General features: G+C 39.6%; 1 protein-coding gene and 1 long non-coding RNA gene across 3 annotated transcripts in view; one reads left to right on the forward strand and one right to left on the reverse strand.

Moving 5' to 3' along the window:
- MYH15 (myosin heavy chain 15) overlaps positions 1–25,538 on the reverse strand; it is a 157,552-nt gene that overhangs the window by 95,530 nt on the left and 36,484 nt on the right. Inside the window, exons 12-16 of the mRNA XM_059887823.1 lie at positions 16,787–16,905; positions 11,463–11,612; positions 10,709–10,879; positions 3,807–3,989; positions 2,573–2,705 (exon numbers count right to left, since the gene is read on the reverse strand). Coding sequence (XP_059743806.1) covers positions 2,573–2,705; positions 3,807–3,989; positions 10,709–10,879; positions 11,463–11,612; positions 16,787–16,905 — 756 coding nt within the window. The remainder of the gene's footprint in view (positions 1–2,572; positions 2,706–3,806; positions 3,990–10,708; positions 10,880–11,462; positions 11,613–16,786; positions 16,906–25,538) is intronic.
- Positions 3,385–10,720, forward strand: LOC132345552 (uncharacterized). 2 transcript variants are annotated; one of them, XR_009494974.1, is made up of 3 exons: positions 3,430–3,571; positions 5,917–6,097; positions 10,625–10,720. It is a non-coding gene; the product is annotated as an uncharacterized lncRNA (long non-coding RNA). The 2 variants fall into 2 exon arrangements; XR_009494973.1 differs by lacking the exon at positions 10,625–10,720 and having other exon boundaries at positions 3,385–3,571; positions 5,917–6,493.

Raw genomic sequence — 25,538 nt, forward strand, 5'->3', positions numbered from 1 at the left:
GCAAGTGTTTTCCAGGGGTCCTAAAAGAATTATGAAAAAGAATATTCTGGACAATTCTCTTCTACTTCAAAAGAACACAGCACACCCTGAAGAGTCAGAAGATAATTTTCTCTCTCAAACCACTCTCTGATTTCTCATGATCAGAGAATTACTCATCTGGGAGCCATACATTTACATGGTCACAATTTATCAAACTTCTCAGAAGTACTTTAGAAGCTATTAGAATCAGGCAATGCACTGCCTGAAGATTTTCGGGGTCCAAATACAATAGCTGCCATTTCTCAATCTCCTCTTGAGGTGGGCCCATGGGATTTCAGACGTGCTCCTAAATTACGTCATCATGTGCTTTCAGAGCTGGGAAGTGCTAAATTTCTCCATTCCCTGACTAAGTTGATCAGGAGTCCCAAAATAGGTGACAGGGGACACCTATGGAAGCTGGGAGTAAGACAACAGGAGGGTGAGAATGTCAGAAAGTGAGAGGACACCACACTTAAAGAACACTTTGCCCCATTGCCACAGGGGCATTTGAAACCAGGTTGGCCAGATTTTGTTGTTGTTGCTGTTCAGTCACGCAGTTGTGCCTGACTCTCTGCAACCCCATGGACTGCATCACGTCAGGCTTCCCTGTCCTTCACCATCTCCCGGAGCTTGCACAAACTCATGTCCATCGAGTCGGTGATGCCATCCAACCATCTCATCCTCTGTCGTCCCCTTCTCCTCCTGCCTTCAATCTTTCCCAGCATCAGGGTCTTTTCTAATTGGTTGACTCTTCACATCAGGTGGCCAAAGTATTGGAGCTTCAGCTTCAGCATCAGTCCTTCTAATGAATATTTAGGGTTGATTTCCTTTAGGATTGACTGGTTTGATCTCCTTGCAGCCCAAGTGACTCTCAAGAGTCTTCAACATCACAGCTCAAAAGCATCAATTCTTTTTTCACAAGGGCATCTAAAACAAGGTTGGCCAGATTCTTATTTTCCCATAATTTTCATTTTTCAAAAGAAAAAGGAAATACAAATGTGTACATCTGACTTTTTCAAACCAGTGTAGACCAACCATGTTTGAATTCTAGGTTCTGCTCAGGGGCTGCCAATTTGGACTTTTGCTCTGAACCATGGTGCACTTCCCCCTGCAGCAGGCAGTAGTCCACATGCAAGGCTGATGGCAGCAACCTGGGCTTTGTGTCCTCAAAGGCTTTGTGTCCTCAAAGGCTTTGTGTCACACTGCAGAAGTCTGAATCAGATCCTGAATCCAGGGAGTCTGTCCATCTCTCTGTTTTGTTTGTTTCCAGAAGACAGTGAGAGTGAAATAGGCATGAGGCTAGTAAGCACAAGTTCTGTTTCTGACCTCAGCTTTGCCATTTAATAGTGTTAAATCAATGAAGCAAGCAGGCTGTCAGACTGGGGTGGCTCCAATACTGTGGCAGCCTGTGTAAACAAACCAAACTCTATGCCTTGGAAAGTCTCAAGGTTACAAAATTGAAACTAAGGACAACCAATCACAAATAGCCACTTGGGCTTTAGATACAGCTAATCACTAGTTTCCTCACTTTGCTTCCACCTTTTCTCTATAAAAGTCTCTTGTTGAGCTCCTGTGGGTGGAATGCCCTTAACCCATTCTGGTTTGGTGCTGCCCAATTCAAATTGCGTTTTGCTCAAATAAACTCTTAAAAATTTTAATATGCCTGGGTTTATCTTTTAAAGGTAGATTTGTGAGATCTGAGGGTGCTGTTTAATTCTTCTGTACTTGTTCCTGTAAGATAGGGAGAGATTTCCTGGAAAGAGTCATGACAAGGATTGAGTAAGATAACATATCTAGAAAAGTTTGGAAACTGCTGTTGTTGTTTGTTGTGTAGTCGCTAAGTCATGTCAAATTCTTTTGCAACTCCATGAGCAGCAATCTGCGAGGCTCCTCCATCCATAGGATTTTCCAGGCAAGAATATTAGAGTGGGTTGCCATTTCCTTCTCCAAGGGATCTTCCCAACCCAGGGATTGAACCCATGTCTCCTGCATTGGCAGGCACATTCTTTACCACTAAGCCACCTGGGAAGCCCTGCTTTGTAAATTACAAACTACTAAACAAGACTAGTTATTAGTTGGTCAACAAGTATTTATAGAGTGGCTGCTAAACAGGCATCTGTTACATGCTTGAGGCCACACTTGAACAAGTGAGACATAATCTCTGCCCTTATGAAGCTCATAAAAATTCCATTACTGCAATATAAAAGCACTGTGAAGGAGATTTCCAAAATATTTGGGGGATATGTATTAAAGGAGCTTGTTATTTCCTAAAAATCATTCATCAAAACATGGTTTTCTGCTCTCTCTTTGCAACTTGGTTGACTAGAAGATAAAAGCAGGCTGGAGCAGTCTCCTTGAAATCTATCTACCTTAGAGCACCGTTTCCCCGAAGAACCACCAGCCTGAGGATGGAAAGGCTAATAAGAGGGGATGACTCAGGCCACAGGAAGCAGACACACATCTCTCAGGAAAGAAGCCAGGATTTTTGTAAGCACTGAGGCAGACGTGGGCTCCATTCTAAGGCTGAAAAATTGAGGAAGATTGTTTGACTCACCAGTGTTGGTACTGATGTAATTTTCAAAAAGGTTTGCCAGGAGTCTGTTGGATGACTTCTGAAATATAGCCACCACTGTTTCATTAAGAAAGTCTTTGTTCTTTTCAAGCCAGCCACTGATGTTATAAGGCACCTTTGGAAAGGCATGTAGTTCAGGTAACAAAAAAGGAGAATGCATAAGTTCCTTAGCAAATTATGTAATTCTTTTAAAAAATCATACATCGTGTATGTCATTTGAACTTAAATCAGTTTAATGTAACAGTACTTAAAAAATACTCCAGAAACCTATGTGCAACCCAAAGAGCTTCTCAGGCTTTACCATTTATACTGTGGAAAAAAAGGAAGAGAAAGGGAGGGAGGGAGAGGGAAGAAGAGGCAGGGAGGGAGAGGAACACTAAACCAGAGGGGGTGGAAGAAATAGATGGTGTTTCCAGGACAAACAATTCACATCAGCCCTCCTTCATATAGGCAAAAGTAGATGGAATAAAACAACTGCCTCTGACACAAGGTGAGCACTCCATAAATGCTATAGCATTTCACTGTAAATATTATTATAATTAATATTCAAGGATATCAAAGAAGAGAGTTACAAACATATCTAGGTATAATTGGCAGGTCATTTTTAGGTCGAATATTATTTTATCCTTTATCAGTTCTCTTTCTTCTACCCAGAATCACTGACCAGAATCATAAAAGCAGAATGAAAGGGCACAGGCACGTATGTGAACACACACACACACACACACATATACCCCCAGTGGGGAAATGAGGTGAGGGAGTGAGGGGCATTAGGAATCTTTGTTGGTCATAGTTTAGAGACCATTATCTCATAGTGACTCTTTATGAGAGAATGAAAAAAAAAAAAAAAAAACTTCAGTAAAAAGATCAGTTGAAATCACTCATTCACACAATGTGCAGTTGAAAGAAAGGATGAATAAGGAAAAGCCCGTGCCTTTGATGGTCTCCGAGACTTTCTGAAACTGTCTTACTTTGTATTGGGTGAGAATCTACTTTTGAAATTTTTGACCTCTGTTATTATAGTATGGTATTTCATTTCCTAAGTACTAAAAGTCTACACCAACTTTTTTGGGGAACTGAGATTTATTTTGTTCATCTCTTCATTTAATCTAAACTTTACAGATATATTTACTTATATATTATCTAAAAATTCGGACTGAGTTCATTTGAAATAGAGGCAAGATAATTCAGGGCTAAGGGTCTAGAAGTAACCTACCACTCCTGCATAATGGACAAGTTCAAAGTCAGCTTCATATTTCTTCTTATTGTCAGGCTTGGGCTTCTGGAAATGAACTGACTTTCCAAAATGGTTGTCAAAAAGTTTGGTATTGAAAGTCACATCTGTAGCCTGATGAAACATACATTCTTCTTCGAGGATGGAAAAGATGCCCATTGGTTGCTTGGAGATACAGATGAACAGTAGATGAAAAAACAAACAAAAAAAATACTAATAAACAGTATTTTCACTAGGGGATGAGTGTAAATTCTTTCCCACAAACCTAATTAGTTGACAAGGGATCTTCACTACATACAACTAGACCATCATCCATTCAACGAATATTTATTAAATATCTACTAGGTACTAGACACCAGCAGGAGCTGTCAATGCAGTCACGAGCCACATACACAAAGTATCTGTCCTCGGGGTGTTTAGTGGAGCCGACCGACAATAGACAGATAAACTCTAAATAAATAATTTAGTTTGCTATAAGCACCCTGAAGAAATCATGCAAAGTAGAGAGAGAGAGAACGACAGAGGCTATGTGAGAACTCTTTTAGTAGGCGAGTTCAGTAAAACCTTCTGATCTGAATGAGAAGAGCAAATCCTGAGAAGACATGTATACAAGCATTCTGGGCAGAAAAATGAAGAGTGCAGAGGCCCTGAAGCAGGAGCACTCTTAGCAAGTTGGAGGTCCTGCCAAAGACAAGTGCGGACTGAGCAGAACTAGTTGGAGATAGCGTGTGGGAAGAGAGGGCTGCAGTACAGGAGCCTAGAGGCTTTCCAGGCCACGGGAGGACGTTTGGATTTTATTTTAAAATGAGAGGCCTTTGGAGATTTTTTACAATAAAGTGATTATGATTTAATTAATGCCTAAAACGGATTATTTGTTTTGGTTGGCAAAGAAAAGCCTATTGGCTAATCCTGACTGTGGTCTCTATTGGAAAGCCAGTGAGCAAAAAATGGTTTTTACATTTATAAAGGGTTATTTAAAAAAGCAAACAAGAAAGGATATGTGATAGGAAATAGAGGACCCAGTCAACAACCTTTGTCTCTTAAGGGCCTTACAGTAAAGCTCTTAGACTTTGTGGGCCGCAGAGTCTCTGCTGCTCCCTGCCATCAACTCAGCCATTTCAGTCCTGAAAGCAGCAATGAATGTGATGATGTTGCATTCAAACTTTATTTCCAAAAACAGGCTGCAGGCTGGATTTGGCCTGCAGGGCCATAGCTTGCTGACCCCTGATCTAAACAAGTGATGGTGTTGGAGACTGTGAACGGTTACTGAAACGTGACATGGGTGTTAGTGGAGCTGGGTCACAACTTGCTGATGGATAGAATGTGAGGTGTAGTAGAAAAAGGAAGGCTGACTGCAGTTTTGGTTTGAGCAAATGGGTAGCGGATGTTGCCATTAACTAACGTAGGGTACATACACAGGGAAAAAACAGCTTTGGTGAGGGAAAGATCAAGGATTCCTATACTTGCAAATCTACTTGTGAGTTTATATGTTCATTTATCTCCTTCACAAATATTTTTGAAATGCCTTCTATGAGCAAATCACTGTACCAAACACTTCCGGCTATAACAGGATAATCACACATGGGCTCTGGCTGTAGAGCATCTAACTGGGCGGGCAAGACATGCACATAATAAGCAGACGATAAAGCAACAGAAAATGTCATGAGAGTTCCGAGATAAAACCATGATCCCTTGGCCCAACAACATAAATTTCATGATTCTCTACCAACCCATTCTACCCAAGAACCACAAACTCAGATTTGGGAGAGACCTTACAGTTCTGGCCCAACCCACCTAAAAGCTCATTGAATTCCTTTTACAATTTCCCTCTAAAAAGTAGGCTAGCTTAGGCTTGAATATTTTCATGGAAAGAGAACACACCAACATCGAGTTAAGGCTCTGGCTGGGTGATATAAAAGAAGAAAATTTCTTTGGGGTTTAAAATCCTTTGTTTGAAATTATGCCACTGGAGCCATAAGAATGGGTCTAATTTGGATGATTAGATACTTGAAGAACATGTTTTTGATCCACCTGAGTCTATTGTTCTAATGCATGGACTATGGTCTTCTACCTCTTTTGTCTAATCTCACAGGCTTAGAATCTGCATTTTACAGCAAATGCATTCAACGACATTCCATCAACAACTCTTGGACATCTGGCACATATTGTACAACTCTTGTACTCCAGCACATCTTCTTCCCTCCCAAGTATCCAAGTGGGGAATGATGCAGTGAGCAAATATGCAAAGTCTTGCTCCTGGCAGCATTGACCTGGTGGGTTCTTGACAAAATGATAAATGTGGAGAGGAATAAGAAGGAAGGAAAATCTGATAACACTGAATAGCTGAGTCACCAAGTCTTGGAGGCGTGGAGTCCATTTCGTATTGCATATTTTCCTGCCACAGAAATAGTCAACCTTTCATGAACCCTAGAATGAATCATTTAAAAGATGTAAACATCTCCAGGGATGGTTCATGTTAATAAGATGGACATGTCAAAGCCTCACAGCAAGCAGCAGCCCATCTCCAGCAGAGCCACCTCCCATATATGAGGACTGCCATGTCCCTGGGACTCCAATGAAGCCATCTTCCATTTGGGGATGAATGGATGCTTTATGCAAAGCAAATAGATATCACAGCTCAAAATGTAACAATTAAACCACTGAGGAGGAAAAAGCTCTATTTCTTCAGGGTCTTCTCCATTTCTCCAATGCTTAGGAAGTATAAAACTTCTAATAAACATCAGGCCCTCTAGCAAATTAATCTCCAAATAGGTCAGGGAAAGAAGTAATTATGTTCTGCCTCATAGCATCAGTTGTCCTCTACTGCACAGTAAATGGTCTGAGTCAGTTGCCCTGACTCTGAACATTAATGCTGTAACCTCTCCCTCTTCAAATATTATCAGTTCAGCCCTCCTCTCTTTTACATCTGTCACTTTCTTGCTATTTCCATTTCCGCTATCCTGATTCAAGGCCTCTATTTCTCACTTGCTGTAACAACTTTTTAATCACCCTGACTCTAGCCTTTTCTCCCATTCCTGACCCCATACACAAACCCACCTGAGTAAACCCAACCATCTCTGACTACCCCATTACCCAGTGTGGAATCCTCTCTGGCTCACCATCACCTAAAAATAAGTTACAAATTCATTAAAATCCCTTTGCAGCCTGACTCCCTTTTTTTAACTTCTAAACCCTTCCCTCTGAATATTTTAAACTCTCGTCAGATTTTTAAACGCATCCATTACTTTCCTGTCTCTAAGCCTTTGCTCTTGCCCATCCCTCCGCATGCTTACTGTCTTCCTCTTTTCACCTGTTGAAATCATGTCCATTTCTTCAGACCCAGCTGAAATTATACCCCTTTCCCCCCAGGCCTTCGTATATTCCTGCAGGCAGAGGTGACCTCTGCTCTTTTGAGTTCTGTGAACCTTTGTGCCTTAACCACATTTATCCTAACATATTTTTACATTTATTAGACTTACAAATCTCCTGTTTGACTGCATACGTCCCAAGGGCAAGTGCTATTTATAACAAATGCTTAAGTTTTACACAGCATTTAATTCAAAGTTTTATACATGGTAATGAAGTATTAGGCCTAAAATTAAGGTCCAACATTTTGTGGGCTTTGACATCTGGGGAACGCCAGGAGAACCTAATCACAGGTTCCCCTCCCCACATGCTCCTGTGGGTTTTGTCCTCCAGGCTTGCAACATACTTTCTCATGGGAACAGGCACAGAGCCAGCTGATTCTTGAGTAAGGGACTTCAGTTCCCTACCAGCCCATGGAATTATTTAAACAAGCCAATCACATCCTCCAGTGGGAATCACTGGTCACCTTACCCTATTATTACCACAAAGCCTGCTTCCCAGAGCTCTCAATTATTCATTCTGCTTCTAAGGGCAACTGCCGTGCAGCCAGCCCCATATGGCATGCAGTGTCCTCCTCCCCAGTCTGTGAGTATATGTGACTATTAAGCTGCTGTAGATCTCATCTGTCTACTGCCAGGTGTCTTGTGGTCAGACATTCCCATAGCCCTAAGAGAAGAATCCCTCCCTCACCACTGGGGTAACAAGGAAGTGATCAAAACAAGTAGCTGCTAAATACACTTTCTTGTTAAAAGTTGAAAACTAGTAAAAGTTTTGGTCTTTAGACATCTTGCTAATTATATCCTCAGTTCCTTGAGTGCCAAGATGATGCCTCTGTTTGTATTTCTCCCAACACTTAGTAGAGTAGGTCCTGAGGTGACTAAAATCTAGGTCCTCAGCAAAGGAATTAATTGATAGGTGAACACTAAGACTTAGGGTTTGAGCTTTGGCATGGGCTGCTTTACTATGGGCAATGGTGAGGTAGAAAGCAGAAGTTGTGAGCAAAAAGACACAATGCAATATGTTTGAAGAAAATAAGTCATATGCATTCAAGGGATAACTAACTAGATATTAACGTGATTAATTTTATAACAAAAATACCAAAATTAGCATATCTAAAGAACTCTACTAGGGAAGTGGCAACACTCATTGCCAAGATGCTACCAGAATTCAAAATTATTTTAGAAACTTCTATGGGATATCTGACACCTTTGACTATTGGCACATGGAAATGGCCTATAGTCTGACTGTGGATTATTACATAGAAACAATCATGAGTTATTTAGCTAAGTTAGACAAATTATGTGAAAAATAGGTAATACAGTTAGGATTCAAAAACAGTTAAGATGATTGGTATTGAAGTCAATTTTCTCCTGAAGACGGTAAAAATCTAACAATTTATCCTAATCCCCATCCTGTGAGGGACTTTTTCCAAGATGGCTGAATTATTGAAAGAAGGATGTAGCTTTTCAAAGTGACTCCACTGCAGGGGCAACAGTTTCTAAATGTATAATTTTGGATGTATTTGTTTAAAAAAATAAAAATAATCTCTTTACCAATACCTATGTAAAACCATAAATATGTAATCATATGTTAATATTTAATATGTAGATTACTGATGTTCAAGTTCTAAACAAACTAGAATAATTCAAGTAATGAGGTAAGTGTAAGTTAATCCTATAATAGATCTGTTCACTGCATTTATATAAGGAGGTTACTGTATGCTTGAAGACCAAATTAACAAAGTTGGCATGAAAATGTGTTTTTTAGCTTGATATAAACTTTTTTATAAGTATAAAAACTCAAAACTTATATGTATAAAAACTTTTTCCTTATAAACACACAGATGCATTCTATATTTTATATGTAGTGATGTATTTTAGTTCCTTCGAACTTTGAAAAGTTCTCATGATGCAGTCTGTTTCAAGGAGGGAGTTTGATCATTAATATTTACTAAAAATTTCCTTCATGTAGACTGAACAAACACAATGATCTTTTCAAAATATAGAATCATTTCAAGAAAGGTTTTAGTATTCCACATTTGCCTGACCTGAACCTTTGAAATAACTCACAGGAAACCAAACACTTATCTTTTCCTTTTATCATTTACTCATTTTTCCCTTGTTTTATCATATCACTAGAAAGTACAATAGGAAATTATATCAATGTTGCTGGTGTCTTACTTAGAATAAGTTTGATTGTCATAAATAAGATAATAGGCTTCAGATCAACTACAAATCTGTAACACTCACAGACATATCAGGAGTTGAATAATGTCTGCATCCCAACTTCCTGCCTGAATACAGTGTTTTATCATATTTAGAGTAAGTAGATTTTACAGGTGACAACTGCCCAAAGTTAAAGCTGTCCCTTGAAGGAGCTCCAGTTCTCTTGTTTCATTTCTAATTAGAAAACTGTAACTCTAATAAGGCCATCAAACATTTCCCAGATCATGGGCGAGTCATTATTATCATTATTTTTAGTCAACTCACGAGTTGGTTCATTATCATCATTTTTTGAATCAGCCTGTCCCCTCCCTAGGAAGTTCACTGGTTATAAAATAAATAAAATCAATGTGATGTCCACTCCTGTTAAGAATAATGGCTATTTTCAAAGACGATTTAGTTTCATCTAAAGATCTAACATGTAAAATGGATGGGACAGTGATTGATAAAATCTGGGCCCCACAAAAGACAGTGAGAGGTTAGTCATCCTCACCCCTTTCTGAACAGGGTTGCTGAGAATCAAATGTGAGAGCAAAGCATAGTTGTCCAGACCAGTGTGCAGAATTCACTGCAATCCACAACTATTGCAAAAGATAAGGCCACATAGCTGCTCACACCCCATCATGCTTGCTCCTTTGGACAAAGCCACAGAAAAACCATATTGAATTCCCCTGGCAAATCTGGTTAATCTTTTCTAGAGCACATGGAAAGATTTCAGAGTGTAGGAACATCACTGAATTTGGAAACCATACACTGCAGCTAATTTACTAATAAACCATGAAGTATTGTCATAAATTACTTAAACTAACTGGTACTTGTCCAATTAAATGAACAAACTACATCCTGCAAGGTAGTGGCCTTGAGGATTTATGGCGGTTGTTTGTTTGCATGCTAATTTGCCAAATTTCGTTAAGCTGCTCTGGGTCTACTCATTCACCTTATGTTAATCAGCCAAGCCCTACAGTGTTCATATTTTCAGCTCTGTGTTTTTCCAGTCAAGAGCGTGACCATTTTTAATCTCAACAAGCTTCCTCATGCATTAACAGTGGAGGCCATGCATAAGCAGTAAATGTGTAGCGACAGTGTGAGTTAGAGATGATGGAGTAGGTAACAGATGTGGGAGTTTAGTTAGGATGCCACAGGGCTGCACAGAAAAACCATTAAGAGAATATGTGCAGAGCTCTTCTACCCTATTTCCCATCCCCTTGACAGAGCCAGGGTCCTGACACGGATCAACACAGCAAGCAGGGCCAATTCTTCTTAAACAAAAATGGATGGGGGAGAAACACGCCTCACCTTCTCAACAAGATCCACACAGGCTTGCAAATCCAGGCCAAAGTCGATGGACACCCAGTCAATGCCTTCTCTCCTATATTCCTCTTGCTCCAAAACCAACGTATGCTGATTGAAGAACTGTTGTAACTTTTCATTGGTAAAATTAATGCAAAGTTGTTCAAGACTGTTATACTTCAAGGTTGTGATTAGAAATAAAATTGAGAAAATAGTAATTATTGGAGGTGATGGATATGTTAATTAACTTGTATTGATTATTTCACAATGTATATGTGCACTGAATCAAGTTGTTCTGCTTAAATATATATTTTTAATTGTCAAACATACTTCAGTAAAAAAAATAAAATAGAAGTTCACTTGGAAAATGTAAAGAGAAAACCACAACCACTATCATATGTTGGCAAATAAACCCAATAAGTAAAAATTGCTCAATTATATTCTTAACCTCCTTCATACATATCTGCAAATTAAGATTATGATAGGAAATTAACATTTAATGATATTACAATTCAAAATCATAAAAGATGTCTTAATTTACCTTTATTTAAGGCTGAATTAATTTCTTAGCACTATTAATTATAATGATTTTTATTGTCATTTGTTAATATTAATAATAGCTTTTTCCAACCAAAGTAGCTGTTTAAGTTTGCACAGAATGATTTTCATCATGCTCTGACTACATCTTCTGACATTCAATTCACATAGTCTAATTCTCTTGTAAATATACATCAACTTCACTTTTACCAGATATACTTACATCAAGCATCTCAAAACCAGTGATGTCAAGAATGCCAATGAAGAATTGTCTTGACAGCTTGGCATCCAGGACCCTGTTGATACGTGCCACCAGCCACTTAAACATTCTCTCATAGATTGACTTAGACAAGGCACCAACAGCATAGGTCACCTGAAAACCACATCAAAAGTCGTCCTTTGCCTGACAACAGTGTTCATTTTGATCCTGGGTATTCTCTAAAACCAGCATACATTTATCTGCTTTCTGTGGTTATAGCTTTACGCTGAAGATAAGGAGAAAGGAAGAAAGAAGCAAGGACAGGAGTAAAGCGAGAAGGAAGGGAGGGAGGAGAAGGGAGGAGAGTTACTGGAAAGGAGGTGAGCTGCCTGGTGCCTCCCCACCTGACACTCCTGTGAGAGATTCATGTTCCTACCACTAAAGGACCAAACCTCCTGGGGTAGGGTGGCAACATGTTCTAAAACCTTGCTGTTCAGAGTGTGGTCCTAAGACCTGCAGCATCGGCATCACCTGAGAGCTTTTTAAAGATGCCAATGCCCAGCATCTCTTCCCAGACCAATGAATCAGAATTTGCACTCTGGCACAATCCCCTCTGACTCCCACACACCATAAAGTTTCAAAAATGCTGGTAGAGTAGGTTAGGAATATGGAATCTCCTAGCCCTTTCCTGCTGCTGCTAATAAATTGCATAACTTTTGGCAAGTGTCCCAGTCTCTCTAGGGTACAGTGTCTTCCCCTGAGTTATGCTCTTGAAGATTCTTTCCAGCCTCAGCTTCCACCTATTTTATTAGTTCCCAGGGCTGCCCTCAACTCTGCATAGGGAGAATGGCAATTTAGTGCATTGTTCTGACTCAGATTCCTGTACTATAAAACTGAGGCTACATTTCCCCTCCCTGGAGGTGTGGGTCAAAGGCGCTCTCCTAACCTACTGGGGAGAGCTCCAACCTCTGCGCGTGATGCTGCTGTTTTGCGGATGTAGATCCTGCTGCCGTGACTCGCAGGCGCCGCTGTCGCAGCAGCTTTCTGACAGACTCCAAGGAGGAGTGAATTTCAGCTGGACAGTCTCCAAGCCTGGCAGGGGAATGCGCTCCAACGACTTAACATTTAAAATAGGCCTATCACATCCATCCTTCGGCTGCCCAGGACAGTGCGCACAGCAGGAGCCAGTTGGTGTCTGGCGGTGATTTAGTTATGAGTCACCCACTCCCTGATCAGTTATCTTGAGTCATTTCCACAGTAATCCGTAAGCCGGATGGCATTACAGTTTTTTATTATTGGCATCAAGAGCACACACGCACAAGTAAAGCACCGAGAATGATTTTTATCCTCCAGAGCATCGAGGAAATCACTCTCTGTCTACAGCAGTCACTTTGAAAGTTTAAAAAGAACGTGACTAACTTGTTCCCCACCTATTAATTCCCTAAATACTTGAGAAGTGGGAGTGAGAGAGAAACTGGCCGCAGCTGGGGAGTAGTGAAAAACAGGAAGAAAGCCTGAAATTGTAGCAGAGGTTAAACAGATTCACGACTGAGCTCTTTTTTAAATAACCTCATTATACAGAGTGAAGTAAGCCAGAAAGAAAAACACCAATACAGTATACTAACGCATATATATGGAATTTAGAAAGATGGTAAGGATAACCCTGTATGCAAGACAGCAAAAGAGACACAGATGTATAGAACAGTCTTTTGGATTCTGTGGGAGATGGAGAGGGGGGATGACTTGGGATAATGGCATTGAAACATGTATAATATCATATGATAAATGAATCGCCAGTCCAGGTTCAATGCAGGATACAGGATGCTTGGAGCTGGTGCACTGGGATGACCCAGAGGGATGGTACGAGGAGGGAGGTGGGAGGGGGGTTCAGGATGGGGAGCACGTGTATACCCATGGCAGATTCATGTTGATGTATGGCAAAACCAATACAATATTGTAAAGTAATTAGCCTCCAATTAAAATAAATAAATTTAAATTTTAAAAAATAAAATAAAATAACCTCAAAGACTTTGATTACTTGGGGGTCAATAGTATAGGATAGAAAAAACAAAACTGAAAAGAAGTGGAGTCAAATAGCTGTATTTTTAACCACCTTGATCCCTGCCTTCCTCATCTGCAAAATAATATTAAAATATGCTTGTCTCATGGTTGTTGGAAGAGATTTAATGAGACAGAAGATGCAAGTATACATAGCACAGTATTTGGCACTTAGAGTCAACCTAATAAATGCTAGTTCCCCCTTTCCTATCCCTTCTCCACTTTTATCACTTCCTCATCCTTGATCCAGTCTTTACTATCCATGTTGCTTTCAGCAGTTAATCTAAGTTCACTGTTTTTAATAAATTGGAAGCATAAATAAGATCAACTTTGCAGACTTGCTGTTTGATTGAATGAACTATGCATACAAAGCACATAACACAGCATCCACACTGAGCATTGAAAAACTACTGATTATTATTATTGTTTGATCATTATTAATCTTTTTAAAGTAAAATAACTTATTTCTAATAAGCATAGTTAGAACTCTCCTAGAATTTTAAAATACTAGACCTAAAGAGCCTTGGTTCCTGGTAATCACGTATGCTGCTGCTGCTAAGTCGCTTTAGTCATGTCCAACTCTGTGTGACCCCACAGACGACAGCCTACCAGGCTCCCCCGTCCCTAGGATTCTCCAGGCAAGAACACTGGAGTGGGTTACCATTTCCTTCTCCAATGCATGAAAGTGAAAAGTGAAAGTAAAATCACTCAGTCGTGTCCGACTCTTAGCGATCCAATGGACTGCGCCCACCAGGCTCCTCTGTCCATGGGATTTTTCCAGGCAAGAGTACTGGAGTGGGGTGCCATTGCCTTCTCTGGATAATCATGTATAGTGGCTCCCAATTCAAGATGGTACACGCTCCACTCAAGGGAAGGGGGCACTTTGGAACAGGATGGGCATTTTCCCATGATCAGTGACTGAGAGTGTTGCTGGCATTTAGCACCTGGGAGCAGGAATGCAAAACCTCCTTCAATGTGTGGGACACTCTCATACATGAAGAATTATCTCCTTTAGATGCCAATCATTGTTCCACCAAGACCCACAGAAGAATTTAACCTCTTCATGGGGTGCTCAGAGAGATGGAGTATTTGACCAAAGAGGCAGAATTAGATAGCATAAGAACTAGAACTAAGTTTTGTATAAAGTGTTAACACTGCAAGAATTTTTGCCATCTTTTGCAATAGTCATCAACAGAGCATATACATCTCTATTCTTAGCAGTGACAATTGTCTCTATAAAGTCGGTAAAATTCCTAAGAAAAGAAAAGCCTTACAGTGTGCTTTCTTACTCTGTCTTCAGGAGATGGAGGAAAAGAGAGTGCTTAAGCAAGAAGGTGGGTAGGGGAGGGGGGCATGGAGGATGAGGGTTTTCTTTCTTTTAATGTTGAATAATAATATATTAGCTTGCTTCACTGATTCCATTATAGTAGAGGCTGGTGTGGTAACTCAGTCCCCGAGAACACAATATTAAAGAGACGAAGGTTTGATTTCAGTCCTCCTATGGGCTCATTAGTTTTACACTGAGCAAGTCCTTGTTCTATAATCATAGCATGTCATGCATGCATGTGGTGGTGAATGTCTTAAAAGGCAAGAAGCTGCCAGACATCTCCAGCCTCACTATGAAGAAATAGCTCAACTACTTGTCCCACTGAGCATGGCTTAATGTCAGTCAATATTTCATTTATTTTAACATCTATGGAGAACCTACCGCTTGCAGGGCACCGTGCTAGATGCTGGGGTACTAAGATGAATTAGACACAGTCCATGGCCTCAAGAGCTCAGGTCACCAGGGAGGACAAAAATGCAGGCAAATTGTTCCCATAGAGTTGATATTATGGTAGAGATAAGCTTATTTAGTTACAGAGTAAGCTGAACTAGGAAATTGGTTTTGATTAGTTGTTGAAATGTTTTAAATGACAGTCACACCAAATGTCTTTCTATAAACATATCAAAAGGAAGAGAGTTTATTGTTGTCAAAATAACTGTCTTCTGTCACAAAGTTGCACATTTGTCTATCTCATTTTCAGATTTGGGATGTATACAGAATGAGACAGTCTAAGTGTCACCTGAATACTATCTGGGTGTCCTTTGGAATGTTACTTATGTTCCCTAACCCTCGGTTTCCTCAACTGGAAAATACATAAGTATCCTTGCGGGTAAGGATACTTATACCTCTGAGTTTTGTTGTAGGAATGGAAGGAGATAATATGAATGCTTTTTACATGTTATATGTGATCAAACCACTTTCTCTTTCCAGAAAGACTACACTTCTCAGCCCCACAGTAGCTAAGGAGAGAATTTGACTAGTTTTCACCAATAGAATCTTACTAAACGTGATATCACTTCTAGCCCCAGGCAGTTAAAGTGTGTGTGCTTTCTTCACAAATCATTTTTTCCCTGTGCAGCAACACTGGAGGCCATGCGTTCCAGATGGCCTGAGGACAAAATTGAAGAAGGCGGTCTAATCTGTATTGGGCTTGGTGTGAGTAAGAAATAAATGCCCATTTTATTGTCACTAGGATTTTAATGTGTATGTTACTGTAGCAGGGCTTGTCTCATACTGGCACGTTGCAGATGTCAATTATTATTTTGAAATACACTATCATATTTAGATGGTCCCACTAGTTGGCTGTCCTGTGACTATTTACTGCACAGCCTCAGGATCAACACTTCTTAGAGCACTCATTATTCTATCATTAAAATATTCTCCTGGATACTGAACAAAACAAACCTATATGACCTTCCATCTCTCACTTTGGTTCTCATTTTTCCCCCTCTTTGAATGCTAACTTCAGCATATGTGCTGAAACCCTTTCTTAATGAATGCATCTGATAGCCTAAAAAGTTAATATTCCAAATAGGTGAATAGATTTCAATTTACCAATTTTATTCATGTCAGAAACTGTATTTTTAAGAGCCTCTTAGCTAGACCACAAAGATGTTTATTATAAAATGTAAAGGACTTCCCTGAATCTGAAGAGACTTGTTGCTTAAGGGGAAACTGTCAAAATGGTATCTTTCAGACTAGAAAGATTCATTTTGATATATGGCAAAACCAATACAATATTGTAAAGTTAAAAAATAAAATAAAAAAAAGAAAGACTCTTAACACAAGAGCATTTACTGTAGTGTGCATCACAGATGAAAACAGAATACTCATCATGGTAATTCTTTTTCACTTTTTTATAGAAGCCCTTGTTACAGACATCAGAAGTTGAAAAATACACAAATAAAACCTGTGTACAATTAGTACAAGAGGATAGAATCATAATACTCTGGAAGTAACTTACCTGTTCTACATTTTGACTTCTAGTAACATATTCATTACCAACTTTGATTCTAGGATGGATCAAGCCCTTCACCAGCTCAGAGGAGTTAATGCCCATGAGGAAAGCAGCCTTGCCAGCATCTGGTCAGAAGAAAGGAAGGAAAAGAAGAAGAGAAGGAGGGAGGGAGAGAGGGAGAGAAAAAATAGTAAGAGAAAAGAGGGAGGAGGAGAGAAGAAGGAAAACATTGTTAAAATTCAATCTCCACGTGTGCCCAATAGACAACCCAGAAGATGGAAAGATGGTGTAGGTAGAATGATGTAGCAAGGTAAATTGTAGTTCTGAAATAAATTCACGGACCCTAAAGGATCCTAAAAGACTCTATTTCTTGTAAATGCAAATCAAAATCACAGTGAAATGCCACTACAGACTCACTAGAATGGCTATAATCAAAAGGACATGAGTGTTGGTGAAGAAGTGGAGAAACTGAAAACTTCAAACACTCCTAGAATGTAAAATGGTACAGCCACTGGAGGAAACTGTTTGGCAGCCACTCAGAAGTTAAACATAGTTACTGCAGGATCCAACAATTCCACCCCGAGGTATATATCCAAGAGAAATAAAAACATATGTTCACACAAAATAGTTGTACACAAATGTTCCTAGCAGCATTACTCACAATGGTCAAAAAAAGGAAAAAACACAAATGTTCATCAACTGATAAATGGATAAACAAAATGCAGGATATTAATTCCACAGAACATTTTTTTAACTACAAAAAAGAATGAAGTATTGATGTATGCTGCAACATGATTGAGGGTTGAAAACATCATAGTAAGTGAAGAAGCCAGACACAAAGGCCATATATTATATGATTTTATTTATATGAACTGTCCAGGATAGGTAAATCTAGAGAGACAGAAAGTAGATTTGTAGTTGCCAGGGGCTAGGGGAAAAAGGAATGGGGAGTATCTACTTTTGTATACAAGATCTCTTTTTGGTAGTAATGACATGTTAGTCAAACCACCTTCTGATTATGCCCAAACTCACTGAACTGTATATTTTTAAAGAATAATTTTATAATATGAGAATTATAACCCAATTAAAAAAAATCCAGTTCTTGATATTGGCCCTCTTCTTAAAAGAATTGTTCATCTGAAGAGCATGAAAGTCATATTTTCATTATTTGCCTATTTTCCCCTTCTACGTATATATTTGTAGCTCCTTTCAATGGAACCAGAACTTGGACCATATATTTGGGTAATTCAAGACCTATCAACAGAAGCCAGGACACTTGCCCAGTATCTCTCATACACCGCTCCTCTTCCTGTGAGTCTCTGCCCCACAGTGCCCTCTGCTGCCTAACAAGAAGACTTACAACCCACACAATTATTCTCATATAGAGTGCTATTTTCATTTTCTGAGGAAAGAAATGAAGAATGAGTGTTATCAGAAGGAAAAGTAAATAAGCATGTATCACATCAGGTGTTAAAAAAATGACAATAACACGAAATAATGCCACAGGCGAGAAGCTATAAACACATTTTAAACTGCATGTTTTTTTTCAGTTATCAAACAAAAGGAATATTTTACTCAGTTGAAACCTCTCTACTGTCTTCCATTTTAAGTGAATCCTGAGATATATATCTGATGTAGTCATTCCATAAAGTTAATGTCTTAGAATAGAAGGAAATGCAGTCTTTCCTTACTTCATTAAGAAGTACAAAATTTCCTGAGCAATGACCACAAATAAAGAATAAATTAAAAACAAAACACAATTAAATAGCTATATGTCATCTGTATTAACAATATCCATTTCCTTTTTGTGGGGCCTTTAAAGTTTTCACAAAGACTAGAAAAGCTTGAAATGTTTGATTTATTTATTAACTAAAGGAAATAGAAACCCACCACTCCAGTATTCTTGCCTAGAGAATCCCATGGACAGAGGAGCCTGGTCGGCTGTGGTCCACAGGGTCACAAAGAGTCAGACACAACTGAAGAGACTTAGCGTGCAAAGTCAATATATATTATACATTCTAGAAATGTATCTACAAATTCTACATCTACTCCTAATCAGTGATAATGGCCTAGGAACTCCATTGCTATGAAATCTTTCAAAATGCAAAGACAGACTGTTTGGGAAAATAAGTGGAAAAATCAAAAGTAGAGCAGACATTCCGATCCTATACTGAGATATTCTTGTTAAGAGCACCATGTTTGGAGACAAAAGCCTGATTATTTCAAGTTGAAAAGCCAAGGGGTCAGAATAAAAGACTTTTTGAGCCAAAGGAGAATTTAAAGAGCATCTAACCCAAAATGAAAATATTTCAAAGGAAGGGAGAAATGTAATGTGCCTGATGAATCTGAGTGGAGCTGAACAGTAACCAATGATGTGAAAAATGAACAATTCCACAATATCTGTCCAGGAAAAATAGACAGGACTTCAGCTCTCTATGCTTTGGAAGCATTCAGATGGACAAGGTAGGTAATAATAGTCTCAATTTCACCAATCTTTTTCCAGTGTTAATGACAGTTCTTTGAGTCTATTTTCATCCATGAACAAAGGAAACCCAAATTCTCTGTAGTATCCCACCTTAAGCTCTAACAGAAATAGCCTTCAACGTTACAGAATTATTTCTCTCCCACTCCAGAGACATTCAAGGATCTGCAGACAGAGTAGTGTGCCTTGAATTTATCCCAAAGGCGTACATTAAATATCACATATTATTCATCTTTTTTTAACAGAATATAACAGTGTCATGTTCCCCTCCTCAAAATTACTTCCTTTGCATTAAAAGTTTATAGTGCTACAACCTAGATGAAAATAGTTTAAATTGGTGAAAAAACATCCTTCTACCATTCAGGAGATGCCATCATGAAGACAGCACCACCTGTAAACATACGTTCATTGTGTGACCTGATGTATTCCAGAAGAAGCTTTATAAAAATACCACCAAAATAAACATCATTTTCTAGGACCTGGTAGATAAAACCATGAATTTTAACCAGGTTGTATCGTCTTACCTAGGAGAGGTTTAGCTAGATGGGTTCTCATCACTGGTGTGGATCAGGATCAGAGTTCATAAAAGAACAAAGTACTTGCTCACTAGAGGAGGTTAGGGTTTAATTTTAGCATTTCACCAGGCGATTCTGATACACATGAGGGTATGAGGGTTGGAGAACAGTCCTCAACCTTGGCTGCACATTGGGGTCACCTGGCAAGTTGTAACCACAAACCCTGATGCCTGAATCCACCCTCAGAGATTGATTTCCTTTGGTCTGGGTAAGGGCTGAGCTTCAGGAATAGAAAAGCTCCCCTGGTGATTCTAATGTGCAGCCAAGTCTGAGAACTACTCTCTAGAGAATGGTATCCAGATTTGGTAAGTATTATTAGAAGATGGAGAGAACAATTCTGATGGCACCTGAAAACAGATAAGGAAGTAGAGAAAAACAAAGGGACAATTCTATCCTGGTACAGTCTGATGTATAAATAACAAGATATAAAGACAGAAACAAAATCCAGTTTTCTCAAATCGCAATATGGGAATGTGAAAAAGGGTTTTGAAAATGACCTTCAATTCATCTTATATATAAGGTTATAATATGGTTTCTGAGCTGTTCACCCTTTCTTAATTTATTGAACAGTTTCTGAGCACTTGCTATGTGCAAGGCCTGGTACCAGATGCTATGGTAAGAGGACAGATAAACAAGACAAAAATCCTTGACATCAAGGAGTTTATAATTCATGACAGTAAATAAAACAGGCAAAAATAGCAAGTCCATAAAACAACTGTCTATAAAGAGACAAATTATGAGTATCATCAAAGTTTGAAAGAGAGAGAAAGATCTCTTTTGGACTGTATAAACAGAGAAGATTTCAAGAAAGAAACAACATTTGGTCTGAGCCTTGAAGGATGAGGAGGGTTTTGATGGGCAAATATGGGAGAACAAGCATTTCTAAGACAGAGAACAACATGACTCAAAGGCCCACAGGCGGGCAGTTCAGTGATGGTCAAAGATGGCAGATTGGACCAAGAAGTTAGAAAGTGAGATAAACAGAAGAACAGGTGACTTGTGGCCACAGGAGACATCTGATATCTCTGGAAGGTATTATTTAAATAATGGGGATATATTAAAGGGGCTTTTAGCAGAGAAATGGCAAATTAGAACAGCAAATTAATCAGCATGGCAAATTAATGGCAAATTAATCAGAAAGATTAATTTTGTGGAAGTGTGGAAGGCAGACCAGAGGGAGGCAATTACAGAAAGTGAACCTACTGTGGGACAGTGGAGTGCAAGGGGCTGAAAAGTCTAAACTAGTAACAAGAAAGAGCAAAAGACTGAGAAACATGATGAAGATGTTTCTAGCCCGAGAAGCAGAGAGAAGGACAGCACTGTGAATATGAATAGAAGAGTCAACAGTGAGATATCACTTGAAGAAGATGATACACTGAGTTTTTGCCATGCAGAGTTTAGGGTAGCAGGAGAACATGCAGTAGAAGGTTAGAAATGTGGGACTTGAGCTCAAGAAAGAGGCAAAGCTAAGAATGTCGCCTTTGGTTTGGGGCCCTTCCTCTTTTCTCTTTCTTCTCCATCTGTCCAACTCCTTCAACTACTTCCTAAATGGTTAACTGGAAGAAAATTACCAAGGCTTAATATATTAAGAGCCCTTAGAAATCAATAAGAAAAAATCTGTGCCTCAATTTTAAAAATGGGCTAATGATGGAAACAAAAATTTAAAAAAGAAACAATATAAATAGTTGATAACCTACACAAATGTTAGCTTTATTAATACATAAAAATAAAATAAAACCTGGCTAATTGACAAGTGGAAAACAACTGCTAATATTGATGAGTATAGTGAGACAGTCACTCAAATAGAAAAAAAAAACAAAACACAAAGGATATGTCCTATGATATTAACTGACTGTCCCTGAGTAGGTAGGATTCATTAACAAATAATTAATTACCACTATGGTTAAGTGCTACTATAATACAGAGCCAGACATTGTATTAATGCCTGGAAATACAGCTGCTGCTACTGCTGCTAAGTCACTTCAGTCGTGTTCAACTCTGTGCGACCCCATAGACGGCAGCCCACCAGGCTCCCCCGTCCCTGGGATTCTCGGGGCAAAAACACTGGAGTGGATAAAATATATTTATTATTTATTAATATTAGCAGTTCACACCTAGTTAGACCACTGCTCTTTAGGAGTTCCTATCTGATGGAGACTGAGGAGTAAGACAGCCAATAAAAAGCAGCTATTATGAATGACACAAACAAAAATATTCAGAGTAAGGAGATAGAGAATGATAAGAAGGAGGTGGGGGTCGTCAGGGAAGAGTTTTCTGATAAGGTGACAGCCAAGATGGCACCTTGACAAAGTGAGGGAGTGAGCCATGAGGATATCTAGGAAGAGTTCCAGAGAGAAGGAGGAGTTGGTGAAAAAGTCCTGCAATAGGATTGCTCAAATACTCCCAGAAGAGCCAAGAGATCAGCGGACTGAGCAAGAGGAGTGCGAGACTGGGGAAAGGGTAGGTGAGGGCTCTGCCCCTGACTCCACTGAGGTGGGTGGATCCACACCAAGCAGTTCTGTGACACCAGATGGAAGTCCTACAGTTCAGCACAATTCTGACACCAACTACCTGAGACAGCATCAGATTCCACAGGTTGAGTGCAGTCCTATTAATACAAGACTGCTTCCTCTACTTCAAAAGCCAAATGAAAGTCCAGGTTGTTGCTTAGGCTATTGACCAACCAGCTCTAGTTTGGAGGTTCCAACGACACACTACTTGGGTTCAATTAATTAGCTAGATTTAATTTTCAAGGGATTGGATCTGATAGACAGAGTGCCTGAAGAACTATGGACAGAGGTTCGCGACATTGTATAGGAGGCAGGGATCAAGACCATCCCCAAGAAAAAGAAATGCAAAAAGGCAAAATGATTGTGTGAGGAGGCCTTAAGAATAGCTATGAAAAGAAGACAAGTGAAAGGCAGAGAAGGAAAGAAAAGATATATCCATTTGAATGCAGAATTTCAAAGAATAGCAAGGAGAGATAGAAAGCCTTCCTCAGTGATCAGTGCAAAGAAATAAAGGAAAACAATAGAATGGGGAAGACTAGAGATCTCTTCAAGAAAATTAGAGCTACCAGGAGAACATTTCATGCAAAGATGGGCACAATAAAGGACAGAAATGGTAGGGATCTAACAGAAGCAGAAGATATTAGGAAGAGGTGGCAAGAATATATAGAACTATACAAAAAAGATCTTCACAACCCACATAATCACGATGGTGTGATCACTCACCTAGAGCCAGACATCCTGGAATGTGAAGTCAAATGGGCCTTAGGAAACATCACTACGAACAAAACTAGTGGAGGTGATGGCATTCCAGTTGAGCTATTTCAAATCCTAAAAGGTAATGCTGTAAAAGTGCTGCACTCAGTATGCCAGCAAATTTGGAAAACTCAGCAGTGGCCACAGGACTGGAAAAGGTCAGTTTTCATTCCAATCCCAAAAGAAGGCAATGCCAAAGAATGTTCAAACTACTGCACAATTGCACTCATCTCACATTTAAGTAATGCTTAAAATTCTCCAAGCCAGGCTTCAACAGTATGTGAACAGTGAACTTCCAGGTGTTCAAGCTGGATTTAGAAAAGGCAGAGGAACCAGATATTAAATTGCCAACATCCGTTGGATCATCAAAAAAGCAAGAGAGTTCCAGAAAAACATCTACTTCTGCTTTATTGACTATGCCAAAGCCCTTGGCTGTGTGGATCACAACAAACTGTGGAAAATTCTGAAAGAGATGGGAATACCAGACCACCTGACCTGCCTCCTGAGAAATTTGTATGCAGGTCAAGAAGCCATAGTTAGAACTGGACATGGAACAACAGACTGGTTCCAAATAGGGAAAGGAGTACGTCAAGACTGTATATCGTCACCCTGCTTATTTAACATATGTAGAGCGCATCATGAGAAATGCTGGACTGGATGAAGCACAAGTTGGAGTCAAAATTGCCGAGAGAAATTTCAATAACCTCAGATAAGCAAATGACACCACCCTTCTGGCAGAAAGCAGAAGAACTAAAGAGCCTCTTGATGAAAGTGAAAGAGCAGAGTGAAAAATTTTGCTTAAAACTCAACATTCAGAAAATTAAGATCATGGCATCTGGTTCCATCACTTCATGGCAAATAGATGGGGAAACAGTGGAAACAGTGACAGTCTTCCCAAAATCACTGCAGATGGTGATTGCAGCCATGAAATTAAAAGACGCTTGCTCCTTGGAAGAAAAGTTATGAACAACCTAGACAGCATATTAAAATGCAGAGACATTACTTTGCCAACAAAGGTCCATCTAGTAAAGGCTATGGTTTTTCCAGTAGTCATGTATGGATGTAAGAGTTGGACTGTAAAGAAAGCTGAGTGCCAAAAAATTGATGCTTTTGAACTGTGGTGTTGGAGAAGACTCTTGAGAGTCCCTTGGACTGCAAGGAGATCCAACCAGTCCATCCTAAAGGAGATCAGTCCTGGGTGTTCATTGGAAGGACTGATGCTGAAGCTGAAACTCCAATACTTTGGTCACCTGATGTGAAGAACTGACTCATTTGAAAAGACCCTGATGCTGGGAAAGATGGAAGGTAGGAGGAGAAGGGGACAACAGAGAATGAGATGGTTGGATGGCATCACCGACTCAATGGACATGAGTTTGAGTAAACTCTGGAAGTTGGTGATGGACAGGGAGGCCTGGCATGCTGTGGTCCATGGGGTCGCAAAGAGTCAGACATGACTGAACTGAACTGAACTGAACTGAATTTGCTAGAGGCTCACTGAACTCAGAAAAAACACTTTATGTACTAAATCAATGGTTTATGATAAAAGAATATAATTCAATAATAGCTAAATAGGAGAGATGCCTAGAGAAAGTTATGGGGAAAGGGTGCAGAGACTCCACACCCTCTCCAGGGATGCCAATCTCACCAAATTTCCACAATTTCAGCAACCCAAAAGCTCTCTGAACACTGTGCTTTTAAGATTTCACGGAGGCTTCATTACATAGGCATTGACCACTGGTGACTGCACTTCATCTCCAGCCCCTCTCCTCTGTCCTGACAGAGATGGGACTGAAAGTTCCAACTCTAGGTTAGTTCTTGTGGTGACCAGACCCCATCTATTGGCACAGTCCAAAAGTCACCTTGTTAACATAAGATGTACCTTTATCGATCTCATAACTCAGAAAATTCCAAATTAAGAGCTCTGTGCCATAAACTAGGACAAAGACCAAATATAAATTTTATATTATCAGTCACAATAGGGAGATGGGATTAGAGAGAGATTTGGAGAGACATCAGAGAAAACAAGGAGGCTATACTGAGGATTCGGAGCTTATTTTGAGTAAGATGGGAGCCATCTGTGAGAGGAGGGGATATGCAATGGCTTATACTGTGAAAGGGTCATGGCTGGCTGCTCTGTGCACAGTAATGGGGTGAGGGTGGATGTGGGGAGATCAGGAAGGAGGCTCTCTGGATTGTCTGGTAAGAAATGGAGGCTTAGGCTAGGTGGTGGCAGTGAACATGATAGCTGCGGATGGTTGTGAGTTTTACGTATGTTTAAAGGTAGAGACAATGAAAAAGAGAGGAGGTCAGGATGACTCTAAGCTACCCATGATTTGAGTCAGGGCAACTGGGAGAGTCCAGTTTACATTCAGTAAGAAGACTGAAAAATGAAGAGTTGGTAGCAGGGGTTACGAAGAGGTGGAGAATTCGGTTCTATA

This window comes from Bos taurus, chromosome 1 (genome assembly GCF_002263795.3).
Source record: "Bos taurus isolate L1 Dominette 01449 registration number 42190680 breed Hereford chromosome 1, ARS-UCD2.0, whole genome shotgun sequence".
NCBI lineage: Eukaryota > Metazoa > Chordata > Mammalia > Artiodactyla > Bovidae > Bos > Bos taurus.